The 13,398-nt window shown below is 42.2% G+C and overlaps 1 protein-coding gene across 4 annotated transcripts in view; it reads right to left on the bottom strand.

Moving 5' to 3' along the window:
• Nucleotides 1-13,398, bottom strand: part of Rbm33 (RNA binding motif protein 33) — a 112,131-nt gene that overhangs the window by 60,876 nt on the left and 37,857 nt on the right. For all 4 annotated transcript variants that reach the window (XM_052718982.1, XM_052718983.1, XM_052718980.1 and 1 more), the window contains 3 exons: nt 11,831-12,002; nt 5,958-6,166; nt 3,035-3,317 (listed from right to left, as the gene is read on the bottom strand). In XM_052718982.1, coding sequence (XP_052574942.1) covers nt 3,035-3,317; nt 5,958-6,166; nt 11,831-12,002 — 664 coding nt within the window. The remainder of the gene's footprint in view (nt 1-3,034; nt 3,318-5,957; nt 6,167-11,830; nt 12,003-13,398) is intronic.

The raw sequence follows: 13,398 nt of genomic DNA, 5'->3' as shown, positions 1-13,398 counted from the left end.
ATCCAAGATTCTGCTTCTTACCCCCATACATGCAGGGCCACCTTCTGCTGTCCCTGGCCCCATGCCTGTAAGTTCCCCATCCCTGGTCCTGGCACACAGGGTCCTGCAGGATAAGGTTCCCTCACACCTAGATCAATGATGTGCCTCCCTGTGCAGCTAGCTCTTCCCTCTAAGTGTGGGATGTGACTCTCCCTGCTTTAACCTTTCTCAAGTCTGCTTCCCCTTCCCCAACAACAACTACTTAACTTCAGAGAACACTATGGAAAGAAAGCTTGTCCACACATCAGGACCTCCCCTTCTGAGCACAGTATAGTCAGGCTCCTTCCTACCACTTCCATTTCACAAGCCACTAACAGAACTGAGGTCTTCCCTCAGCCCATGGCAATCAACAGCCTACCCAGCAGTGCTTCTTCAGCTCCCCAATCTGCCCCTAGCAGCTCTACCAAATTCTCTTGCTCCCATTCACAACTCCAGTACCCCAGGTCTTCTCTCTCTACCTATACCTCTGCTAATGCGCTAGACTTTCCTAATGTGATCCTATAACACAGCTCCTCATGCTGTGGTGACCCCCCAACCGTAAAATTATTTTTATTGCTACTTCATAACTATAATTTTGCTACTGTTATGAATCTTAATGTAAATATCTGGTCTTAGGCAACCCCTGTGAAAGGGCTGTTTGACACCCTCAAAGGGGTCTGGACCCACAGGTTGAGAACCACTGTTCAAGACCCTCTATACACCAGCAATGTCCAACTTGAACCATTAGCCCAGATCATTTGAACTTGCTCAATTGCTGACTAGTCTCCAGACACCCAGCCTCTCTCCCCTATTCATCCAATCTACCTACATCATCTCCAGCATCATGTCCCACAGCCTTCCCCCAGACACAGCAGCAAGATGATCCTTGACCATATTGGACCAAAGGTCCTGTAGATGTTGACCATGAATTTTAAGTAATCATAAATAGGCTCACACACATCCTTATTCATCGAAATGGGGACTATCATAATCAACACACTTTCGCATGTCTCTATCCATGCTTCAGGATTCAAAAACTTTCAGAAACACTTTCTGCATCTTGCAGATTATAGAAAAAATTTCCCTGTAAAAAGTCATTGAGATGCTTGAACTCAGTTGGGGTGAAGTCAGAAGAACATGGCAGAGGACTCAAAACTTCATAGGTTACTGTATTCAACTTTGGAACCACTGGCTGTGCAGTATAAAATAAAATCATTATGGTAATAAGTGGGCCTTTGCCACTGGAGATACACTGTAGGCACTGCATTTTCAGTGTATCTCATTATTTGCTGGCACATGTCTCAGGGGAAATGGCTTCACTAAAGCTCCGAAACTGTAATGGAGCAGATGGCCACAGACAGAGAGCAAACAGTGATTATAACCTTTGCTGCCTTCCTGGTCCAACCACTGAGCTGGTCTTCACGAGCTATCATTTCACCACATCATACTCTAATCAAGAAACAGTTTGTTGCTAGGCAGTGGTGGTGCATGCCTTTAATCCCAGCACTCGGGAGGCAGAGGCGGACAGATCTCTAAGTTTGAGGCCAGCCTGGGCTACAGAGTGAGTTCCAGGAAAGGCGCAAAGCTACACAGAGAAATCCTCTTTCGAAAAACCAAAAAAAAAAAAAAAAAAAAGTTTGTTGCTGTTGAATAGAGTTGAGACAAAATGATGCTTTTTTGATTTTCAGTCAGCTCATGAGGCGCCCACCTAGTGAGCCTTTTCACCGTTCCAATTGAGTCAAATGCTAAATGACTGTTGAGCAGCCACAAGGAGCTCTAAGAGTCTGCACTTCAACAATTGCTCTGTCGTCACTGTAACTTCTGAGGTCTGATGCCTTGCCCTTTCTTGATCACCACTATACTTTGTAGTCACTGGTGGCTTCTGAGCCAAATGTGGTGTTGTTTACAATTGTCTCTACAGTGGCCTATTTTTAACTTGGGCAACAGAATCACTACAAGTTTTTTTGGTCTAAAATCATTTCCATAGTATAAGGATCAACTAAGTAGTAAGAAGTCATTAGCAAAAAAAAAAAAAAAAAGTGCATTAAAACAATGAATAAACAGAAGCACACAAAAATGCACTCTACTATCAAATGGCCAGTTTTAGCTACATGAAAACCCAAATTCTTTTTTGCTCCATCTTAATATACTATAACCCAGGCACTCCTCCCAGTAAAAAACTAAGTCCTTACAGTGGCCCAGACAAGCAGGATCCTATGTCACTTCCCTCCTTTTGTCACCCCACTTCCAACCCAAGACTTGGGCTCACTATCATAGCCCCCTAGCTGTATCTCTCTCCAAGACTTGTGACCATCTTCCCGGGTGAGCCGCTCCTTCTCTTTCTCAACACCCTCAGAACTGACCTGCTCAGCGAGCCCCCAGACAGCTGGATCCACTCCCTGTGGGAACACTGCTCTACTCTTCATCTGGACCTAGCATGCCACACAAGCCCCACTTCCCAATCCTCTGTGCTGATGAACTGCCTCTGCCTATAAAGGAGCAAGAGCACAAACAGAACTCTTGTCTGCTCTGCTTTCCAAAAGAGCCAAGCTGCCGGAGGCAAGTGGGACAAACACAGGATGATCAAGTATTTCAAAGAAGGTGCTCAGAGCAGCTCCTGGCTCCAGGACCTCTTCTGTCACAGCAACACAGTTAACAAATGAAAGAGGTTGGTCCTTCCTTGCCAGGTAACATAAACTAAAGAGACATACACATAAGAATACTCATCACTTCCAACATTCTTGCCATGAGACATATAAAGTAAGCACTCAGACATTTTAACACCTCCAGTTGTGCCTCACACTGACAATGTAAAAAAATACTGTGTGACAATGGCACAGTATTTTCTGTTCAATCACAAAGTAAGAGAGAGATACTTTGAAGAAAGGAACTTTAAGCCAAGCTAAATTGTGTCTGTGAATCCTCACAGAACTGAAGGTGAATCTAGCTACTACTGTGGTAGCTTTGTGAATCTGCCACCAGAATCCTTCAACACATACCAGGTAAGAACACACACCTTGAACAGGGGTCACCACAGTCCCCTTGAAGTGTGGATTGATGTGGATGTTCTTAGGCTGCTGAGGAGTCACTGGGGGAGGAGTCAGCATCATCCTTGGAGTCTCAATCTGGGGGGGCATGTGCACTCCCTGAGGTGGGGAGGGGTGATGTGGGTGCTGTAAGGGGAGTAGAGGCTGCAGCTGCTGCTGCTGGAAAAGACTTCTGATTGGCTGCTGCTGAGGTGGTGGCGGTGGTGGAGGAGGCTGCGGCTGTGGAGGAGGGATTAATCTTGGAGAATGAGCCTGAAAATCAGCAAAAGAGAAAAATTAACAAATCGACACTTAGAAGAAAATTAAAGTAATGTTGATGTGCTACCAAGCTTATACCATTTAACTTATTAGATGTAAGCTTATAGTCACAACTTGTACATAAATTTTGTACACAGGATAAATAAGCTGTGCCCCAGACTCACAAGATGGCACACAACCCAACCAGTCCATGGCAAGGAGAAAAAATGACAGCCCAAACCACAAAGCATGAATTCTGAAAAATGAAGTTCAGCCCAGAAACAAAACTGCCCATTAACAAGCAAAGCTACCCACAGCTTCTAAGCACAGCTAACCCTGCCTCTCCTCGAGGAGACAGGAGAAAACACTAGAAGTCTGCCATTAAGGAAGGGTCAGGGCTACCGAGAGCTGTTCTAAGAAGTTGCTTTGAGAAAGTGGTATCTGGGCCAAGCCTCCAATGCAGAAAAGGGATGCATCAATAGAAGAGAAAAACAGACCATGAATGGAGAAAACTAGGAGAAAGGACTTCCTGTTTGGTCAAGAAGGAGAGGCACAGAATATAAAAAGAGAAGGTAAGAGGACAGGGACCAAAAATAACAAAAACAAATAAATGAAAACACAACCCAAAGTGGCCCTACAACCCACTGCAGCCCTTATATCAAGTCCCCATTGGAAGGCTGGACCGGAAGCAGCAGGCCTACTCCTGACAATGCCAGAAAGTGAGTTGGATTCAGACGATCTGATTCCACAAGTTTTGCTTTTATCCACAAATCAAATCAGCTATATTGCCGATTAGTAGTCAAAACACTCATAATTCAGCTGTCTAATTAGTCTGCCCAATGACAGAGGGCCTCTGCATTCCAAGTGAAAGATACAGCATGCATGGCGAGGAACCCCCAATGGTATCAGCCTTCTCTAGGAAAGTGACTGTTCATCATGGGAGATGAAAGAGATGAACACAGGCTTGGCAGACAGGTCACAGCAAAAGGCAAATACAAGAAACATCCAGTCTGATGAAGGACAATGAGAGATTGGGAGGAACAAGAAGATTATAAAATTAAATTGTATATGGCATTGGCTGGCTGGCTTTCCTCAGAAAAGACATTTCCAAAGATTCAAGAACCAATAAATCTAAACTTCCCTATTCCCAGAATCCAGGGCACGCCCTTCTGCTCATTGCCTTTATGCACCCAAGTATGTAATATACAAAATTGGGAAATTGTCATGTGTTGTCTGTGCTCACTGAAAGAGGCTAGCACTGAAATTGGGGGGTGTCCCCTCCCCACTTCAGACTTTAGCATGTTTGTCTTGGGATGGAGTGCCCCCTAACTTTCTGACAAGGAAGGAAGAGAATAACAAACTGCCCAAGAGTATAAAAACATCATGTCATTGAGAATAGCTATCCGGTAAACCATTTCTAACGGATCTTATTATTGTTATCCCATGATACAAAAATGCCTAAAATATCTACAGTGTGAAAGGCAAACAGGAATTTTAGCCATAGGAAGCTCATCAATGAAGAAAAAGCTAAATCGGAAACACCAGGTAACTGTCTCAACTGCCTCAGTTGGTTTCTGCTGGATGCTGTGAGCCCAATTTAAATGCATGGCTGCTGGTCAGTCAGTCTACCAGCTGTTTGGTGGCAATGCAATCCACCAGGTGGTCAGTCACATCAGGATCCAAAGGCACAGCTACTCTGTCAGGATGCAGGTTACCTTTGCTTTCTGACTGGCTGTTAATGGTATCCCCAACCCTCTCTCCATTCACCTTCCCCACCTGTAAATAAATAAAGGAGTTCTGTGGCACTCACAATGATGCAAAACCAAGCTGGGGCATAACTTGTTTACCCTGATGGAGAACCATCCAATTGTGTGTAAAAGAGCTATGCACTGATGTCACCAAACTTTCATATGCTATCCTTTTCTTCTTTCCTTGGGGTACATTAAAACTAGATTCATACACAAGACCAACAATCACCCTTTCTACTTCATCATCTCAACAATGGATGCGACCTGAAACATTGTTAACAAAGGCCAAGTGTAGGCTGCAAACCTTAGAGGGGTATGTGGTATACACTAGTGACACATCTTGCATTATGTTTCTTAACACTGACTTCCAAAGGAGAAAGCCATGAAGTTTACCTCTAGCTGACAATAGGACAATAAACAGCATGACTCCTATCTCTGCTTCCAAGACATCCCGGAGAAACTTACCCAGGCTTATCCACATAATTCAGTCTCAAGTCATGAACAGCTTTATAAGATATAATAATTAAGAAAAACTGATATTGAAGGGAAACCCTATAGAAAAATACTATATGAAATAATCAACTATGGCCTAAACTTCATCCATATTAACATCAGCATATCAAAAGTAGTGCACTTGAGAGGGCTTCACTGATGTAGGTAGGAGAGAAAAGCAGGGCTCGGTTGTAGCCACACAAGCCACCAGCTGTTCAATGGAAGCTGAGGTGGATTTTTTAACTACCCAATAATGCAAGGACCCAATTCTCAGACTACAAATGAAATTGTACCACAGACCAAAGAAACTCCAGCCATTGCTTCTACTGCTTCAGTGTCATTTCAGAAAAGGTAAGTGTGAACTACATGATTCCCAAAACCGTTAGGTAGAGCAGCAATGAAACACCACACTCACCACGACAGGAGGCTGTGTAGGAAGCAGGGCGGGCCTGTGCTCCTTCATCCTTCCCCTCTCACTGTTCTCTCGTCTCTGGTCTCCCATGCCACGGCACATCAGAGAGCCTCCTCGCCTTCCTCCCCGCCGGGAACCATAGCGTCCCTGCTTATGCTGTCGTTCTCTTTCTTCAAATTCAAGCAATGCAGCTTTGGCTTCTGCCGAAAGCTCTACATAAAAAGATGTACAGGTGTTAAATACAGTCCATACTACATACATCTGTGGACAGAGAACAGTAAGAACCAAGTAGCAATCTCTTTATACAAGCATCATCTATCAACCTGAAATGCTTTCACTTTCACAGAGTGTGCCAAGTGAATCTAAAAAGCAATCAATGCTTACAGACCATTACAGTTGGAAACTCTCCTCCTCTGCCGCTAGGATCCAATTAGGCCAGTCAGAAAATGTCACTACCCTGGCATGGTAGCACATACCATTCTTTAGTCACAGCACTTGGGAGGCAGAGGCAGAAAGATCTACATGAGTTCGAGGACAGCCTGGTCTACAGAGTGAGTTCCAGGACAGCCAAGACTACACAGAGAAACCCTGTCTACAAAAACAACAACAAAAAAGAAAAGAAAATGCCACTAATTAACAGTGGCACAGAATCAAAAAGAAATACCCTAAGTGTTCTGATGTAAATCAAAGCCACTACTGACCTCCTTCTCAAGTAAAATTATTAAGGATAATTCCTAAAGAATGGAATACTCATTAATTGCATTTCACTTGAAACTTTTACATTCATTAGTATACATGCCATGCTATAAAAAGACATTGTGTGTCCATGAAGCCAAATACAGACACCTTGTCAAAAGAAAGGAAAAACCATGCAAAGAAAAGTTGGCTACTTTAAACACTGCAGGAACTTCACATAGCCACTTATCTCTCCCATGCTTTAGGGTACAATGAACATGGGCACATTATTTAAGCCCCTAAGGGGAAAGAGCCCTTTCATCCAAAGAGGTTCCCTTTCTTTTACAGTAGTGTCTAAATGTGGTAATACATCTTTTATTAGTAAACGTGTATTTTGTTAAAACATCACTAAACACTACTGGAAGGCTTTCTTCTCCACTGGGGCTAGATTTTAAGTATCACCAGAGTCTACTTTGCTACCTCAGACTAATCATCTGTAAGCTATGATTCATTTTCTTGAAAATGTTGATATGGTATCCCCTCTCCTTCAAATGAATATGGACCCACTGGAAAGAAAACGTAATAATCTCCTTTTAACCAGCACAGATTTTTATTTTAATCTTGACTACATGATTGCTTCACACACACATTTTATGCAGTGAATCAGCAATTATTTTTCTAGTGGTTCTGAGTGTCAAGATTAATTTTACTATCCTCAGTAATAAAATGGTTTCAAATGACATCTTTAATCAGCAAGAAAAAATGCTCTCCTCCAATTGAGACAAGCTGTCACAAAAGGTCACCAAAATATGACAGGATAGAAATTACATTTGTAACTTCAACTGAAATGTTAATTTCCCCATAAGTGTTTTCTGAACTATGTCCAGATCCTAAAGTAAAGAGATATATCATAAAGCAACTATAATTATACTACCTTATTCCTTCTTAACTAGTAACAACATATTTGCTTCCAAATAATTATAGAGTAGTTAGAAATAAATACATACTTATGGAATACAGTTTGGCAAAAATAAAAATGCCAAACCACAAAAGGTTAACTAACTGAACCTAAAAAAATTTTAAAACAAAAACAAGGATCACAGTATAAACAGGTGAGTATGTGACAACTGGCATTAACAACCGCCCATTGTCACTAGGTGAAAGGTTCTTCCCATAGGTCTTTGGTCTTCTATGCAAGTAGCTACTTCAACAAAACAAGATATAATAATTGCTGGGCAGTTAAGTCAAAGCAATAAAAAGTAACTTAATATGATACATGTGCCAGTGAGACTGAACAAAAATTCGGAGTGAACAAAAATCTTAGCTTCAGAAAATAAAAAGCACTTTCCCTCATAGCCCATTCTGCTTTCAAAGACCACCCAAGTCCAAGTCTGCTTCCTAGAGCAAGAGAAGCCACTGCTCTTCACTTCCAGGCTCAGCCTAGAAAAAAAAGGTCAGAGTGTCCATGTGTAAAGCACACTCTGGCCTTTTCATACACAATGAAGCAACCCTTTACGCACATGGTCTAGCAATCTTGCTCTACTGGCCTCTACCAGAGCATTACTACCTACACCAGTGACATCATCTGCACAGAATGATTTTGTTCTGAATTCACAGTTGTGTGTCATCCTTGGGAAAATAGAGAAAACCATCACTTAACTAGTTTTCTGTAAGGCTAACTTGTAGAAGAATCCTGACTGAGAAAAAGGCTAACTAATTAAGTAAGACTAACTTAAAGGAAAGCCCCAAATTATAACCCCCAATTTTAACCCAGACTGATATGAATGCCCCAATTAACAACTGAGATTTAGCTCTTTAACAGTGGAGAGGGTCATGTGTGTGAATTAGTGTTCTTCACACAAGGCAACATTATGTGTTTGAAAGCAATCAACTCTTCTAGATCTCAAAAAGAACTCATCACTTCACACACAGATGCTTTCAAAAAGAACTCATCACTTCACACACATGCTTTCAGAGTCAGGAACGGGAGGTACCACAGCAGCATTTGATTATTCTTTAAAGAACAAAGGATTCTCAACATTAATTAAGGCTATCTATCACTAAGGTAGTAAGCTGTGAGTTGTGGGCTGGAGAGATGGCTCAGGAGTTAAGAGCACTGGCTGCTCTTCAAGAGGACCTGGGTTCAATTCCCAGCACCCACATGGCCACTCATAATCACCCCTAATTCCAGTTCCAAGGGATGCTGTTCCCTTTTCTAAGCTCCACAGGCACCAACACATACACATGATACACATACATACATTCAGGCAAACACTGAAAACACACAAAATAAAATAGATAAATCTAATTTTTAAGTTTTCATTTGTAAACAAAATGACAAAAAAAAAAAACTGTCCAAAAACCACAGGGACTCTATTAGAAACACTTTTATCTCAGTATAAAAGCAAGCAAACTGCTTTATAATCCAATAAACTCCATCTTAGGACTGGGGACACAAGCTAATAGTGACACTCATGTAAACTTCCAGCTCCGAGAGGCTATGGCACCTCCCTCTTTCTCACCAAGCCTTTTATACACCCACTCTGTCTGGGAAGGTGTGGCCCTAGCAGGAAGCTCCTTCTCTCATGAAATCAGTCTTCTGATGGGTGGTGACATCCTTTACATACTGAGAATGACCCTAACTTTGAAGTTACTGGTAAACTTTGCAAACATTAAGCTTCCTTAAATTAGAACTCTAAATAGAAAGAAAAGACCTTGGGGGTGGTGTTTTATTTTTTGAGACAGGGTCTCACTGTGTTAGCCCTGGCTGTCCTGGAACTCACTCTGTAGACCAGGCTGGCCTTGAACTCAGAGATCCACCTGCCTCTGCCTCTGAAGTGCTGGAATTAAAGGCGTGAGCCACCACTGCTCAGAGAGACAAAACTTTTAACATTTTCCTTTGTCCAATTACCTAGCCAAATTACCATATTCTACAAAAATACTCTTAGTCCTTTTCAGAAGAACAGTAAATAATCAAATTGTTTACCCTTACAGTAAGTACTGTTTCTAAGGGTTCCAAGCCCTCTCCCTTCTCCAGTTGGAGGGACGCAAATCGTCTACAACTAAACAACACTCCTTTTGTCTCTGGAGACACTGATTACAGCTGTCAGGTACCTTGAAAAGAAAGCAGACTTGACGGCTTTCGGAATAAAGGAAAGTATAAATGACTCGGAAAAGAAGGGAAGGCAAAGATCCTGAAAAAGGGATGTACCAAATGAAAAGTACGAATACAGACAAGTGGAACGTTCAAAAACAACCATCCTCACACCCTCAGAGGGAGATAAAATAATTATTAACAACAATGATAATGAGCTGAACTTGAATTAGTGGATAAGGGCAGTTTAGTGTTCACCCAGAGAATTTGTATGTGCCCCTGAAATATACATGCTGCTTGCTCCTGTTTAATAGTAAAAACAACCATGTTGTGGTTTGAATGAAAATGGCCCTTATAGATTAGGGAGCAGGGGTGGGGGGTAGAGGAGAGGTGGAGAAGCCCCAAGAGAGTGAAGTCCTGAGAGAAATGTATTTTGAGATATACACAACCATTTTGAGGACTCACTGACCCAAGGGAAATTGGCAAAAATTATTACACCCATGTGGGCTAGGCTCTAGAGGAATGGCAAAGCTTTCCTTGGAGTCAGAGTCCAAGTATGAACAACTGATCTACATGGGCAAAGACTATCAGCTTCCTCCTCCCGGATGTTTATAGCCTGAGATTGCTTCCCTATACAGACTTCCTACCACGATTAGCTAGCCCCTTCCCCTGTGCTGTACATAATGAAAAACCTGAGGTTCCAAGTAGCTGGAAGTAGCTCAAGATAATGTTAGAGAACCTCACCTGATTCCAGCTCCACTGTATGTGTGTCTGTCTTTTCCTCATTCCCTCACTGTTCCTAGCCAGGGTTCTAGGTCCCAAGCTTTGAATGACAAGGTACAAAGGATCATATACTTGAATGCTTGGTCCAAGTAAGTGGAACTGATTAGGAGATACGGCCTTGTTGGAAAGGTATGCACTGGGGGCATGACTGGAGGTTTCAGATGACTCACACTGTGCCTACGTTGCTCTCTCTGACTCCTATCTGTGGATCAAGACTTGAGCTCTCAGCTATACCTGTCACCATATCTTTGCTTTACCATCATGGACTCAAAGCCTCTAGAACTAAAAGCTCAACAACACGTTTTTGTAAGTTGTTTTGGCCATGGCACTGTGTCACAGAAATAGAAAATAACTAATACAAACCACAAATAATGGTGTTTAAAAATAAATAAAGGGGCTAAGAATGTGGCTGCCAAATTGAGTACCAACACACACACACACACACACACACACACACACACACACACAAATCACCAAGGTAATGATGAGGCCTTGATCTTGATTTTTATCTTGACCCAAATAGAAAGGCAGACAGCCCCTGATGTCGTGTGAGCCTTGCCTTCCTTCTCAGAAAGTCATACCCTGGTGGTCCTGTTCTTCTAAAGCCCAAGCAGCACACTGAAAATACAATCTTCCTGGACGCTGCTGGGGTCTAAAGACTCAGAATAGATGGGAGTGGCCCCAACATTATTTTCAAAATCCCCAGGGTTGTTCTACACAAATGCCTCTACCATTAAGCAATACTCCCAGCCCGTGGGATGATTGTGACACTCCAATTAAACCCAATAATCAGTGGAAAGGGACATAAACTGTAGACAGGGGTAGGGTCACTGATGTCACCCAGCAACAGTCTGAGGAAGGTCTTCAACAGTAGACTCTTGACATCCAGTTAATGATCTCTATAAGCTAGTCACTGAACACTTAGGAACAGACAGAGAACCCAAAAGGATGAGTACAAAGATGTTACAAGTGTAAAATAAAACCAATTTGGCCCAGATTTAATACTGGCTTCCCAAGGGGCAGTCTAGTAGAGAAGAGCCAGTATCCTTACCAAGCATCCCCATGCCACCACCGCAGTATAGTGAGGAACATAGGGCATCAAGGAGAGTAGCTTTAGGCCATATACTCCCAAAGAAAACTACTAAAAAAATAAAATACTTTTAAATATTTCACTCAAACACTTGTAACCCAGAATTGGCTGTTTGGCAGAATGATGAGCACAGCACAGGTGAGCACCAGCCTCCCATATATCATACACCCTCACCAACAGTCAATCATAGTAAGATCTGGAAAGATTTACCCACAGGCCAAAAACAAAAATTACCCAAAGTTTCTGGAATGTTCCTTCTCTCTCTAGTTACATCTGAGAGCCTAATAATTGTTCCTTCTTTCCTTTCAGTTTTGAAACGCAATCTTCCAGATTCTTCGTCATCGTCATCTTCTTCATCTGATTCTTCTTTCATGTCTTTCTGGAGTTCCAGGGTTTCCATCCCTCCCTACAAGCAGACAGAGATAAACAGGAAGAGGTCAGTCTATAGTCACTTAAAATGTGAGGAGACGTCTAGATCCTAGGGAAAGGCCATAGGAACCATGAAGCCAACTCCAGTGGAGGAAAACTTCAAATATTAAAAAGAAACCCTCAAATTCCTGCCTGTAGTTAACATATGAGGACCTCCACACCGCTGGTACTCACACTTGCAAGAACACAGACATCAGCTAAACATCCCTGCTGCCTTACATCTAATCCAGAACACAACAACAAAGTTCCCACACAACTTAACTTGTATATGACTACAATGTAAGCTAACATCTGTAAATCCACACCACTGAGGTAACACTAGAGTTAACAGTGCAGAATCCATCTGGTAGCTAACGATGGTTATTTCAACCATGTAAGCTGAAGAGTTCACAGTCCCTAACCACATATTTTGACCTTCTGTCAGCTGTCCCTGTCAGTTCTGAGGTTTGTGGCTGCTTGCTACTGTTCCAGTGTTCACAACACTTCTTCATCACTATCCCTCCCCTTCCTATTTACTTCATTCTTGTTGTCTACCGATAACTTACCACATACTTAGTGCTGAGACCAGTAAAAGACAAACCATCTCTTCTGCCACTTCTTCATACCAAATAAAACCAAGTTTCATTTTAGCAGAGTCCCTTACAAAATTCCCTCTAGTGCCAACCCAAACTAACACACATTTTGTCATATAACTCTTCCTTTTGAGCTCTTATGGCCCTCTTAGGTCAGTCTCAGTAGCACACTGGCAGATGAAGACTGGCATGCACTGAGTATAGGGTTCATTTAAACACTTTCTACCAGTGTAATAAAAAAATGCAGCTTGCCTCTCCATTATCATGAACGATTCTTTATTCTTAAAAGAAACAAAGACACACTGTTAGAAAACACACAAGAAGCTAAACCCACAGACAATCACTGTGAATTTCCTTCCTAAATATCTTCAATGTGAAAAGCTAATTGTAAGTCAGAATCTATAACAAGTAGTACAAACAGAGCACAGCTCCAGGAATCCAAATGCTGAACATGGAGATTAACAGTTCACTTTCAGTCTAATGACTATGGCTTTTCAGTGCTGTGAGGTTCAGCATGCTGGAGAATTCTGCAGCCCTAGAATTTCACATTCTTGTTAGTGTAACATTACCTTTTCTGTATCATTGTATACAAACCTGAAAATAGAGTGAGTGGTATCTATGATGAGCCCTCAAGGTACCAATGCCACAATGTCCCTACTATATCTCTACATGCACAGGCAGGACTGCTCTGTGTTAACATCTACACCAGTGACTGGAAATCCTGTTCAGAAGCAGATTCTGACCCGGGAGGTCTAGAGTGGCACCTGAGAGTCCACATTCCTCACAAGCTCCCAGGGAAGC

The sequence above is a fragment of the Peromyscus californicus genome, unplaced genomic scaffold (genome assembly GCF_007827085.1).
Source record: "Peromyscus californicus insignis strain IS unplaced genomic scaffold, ASM782708v3 Scaffold_6__1_contigs__length_162567912, whole genome shotgun sequence".
Lineage (NCBI taxonomy): Eukaryota > Metazoa > Chordata > Mammalia > Rodentia > Cricetidae > Peromyscus > Peromyscus californicus.
Note: the sequence above shows the minus strand (reverse complement) of the source record. Positions and strands in the feature narration are given on the sequence as shown.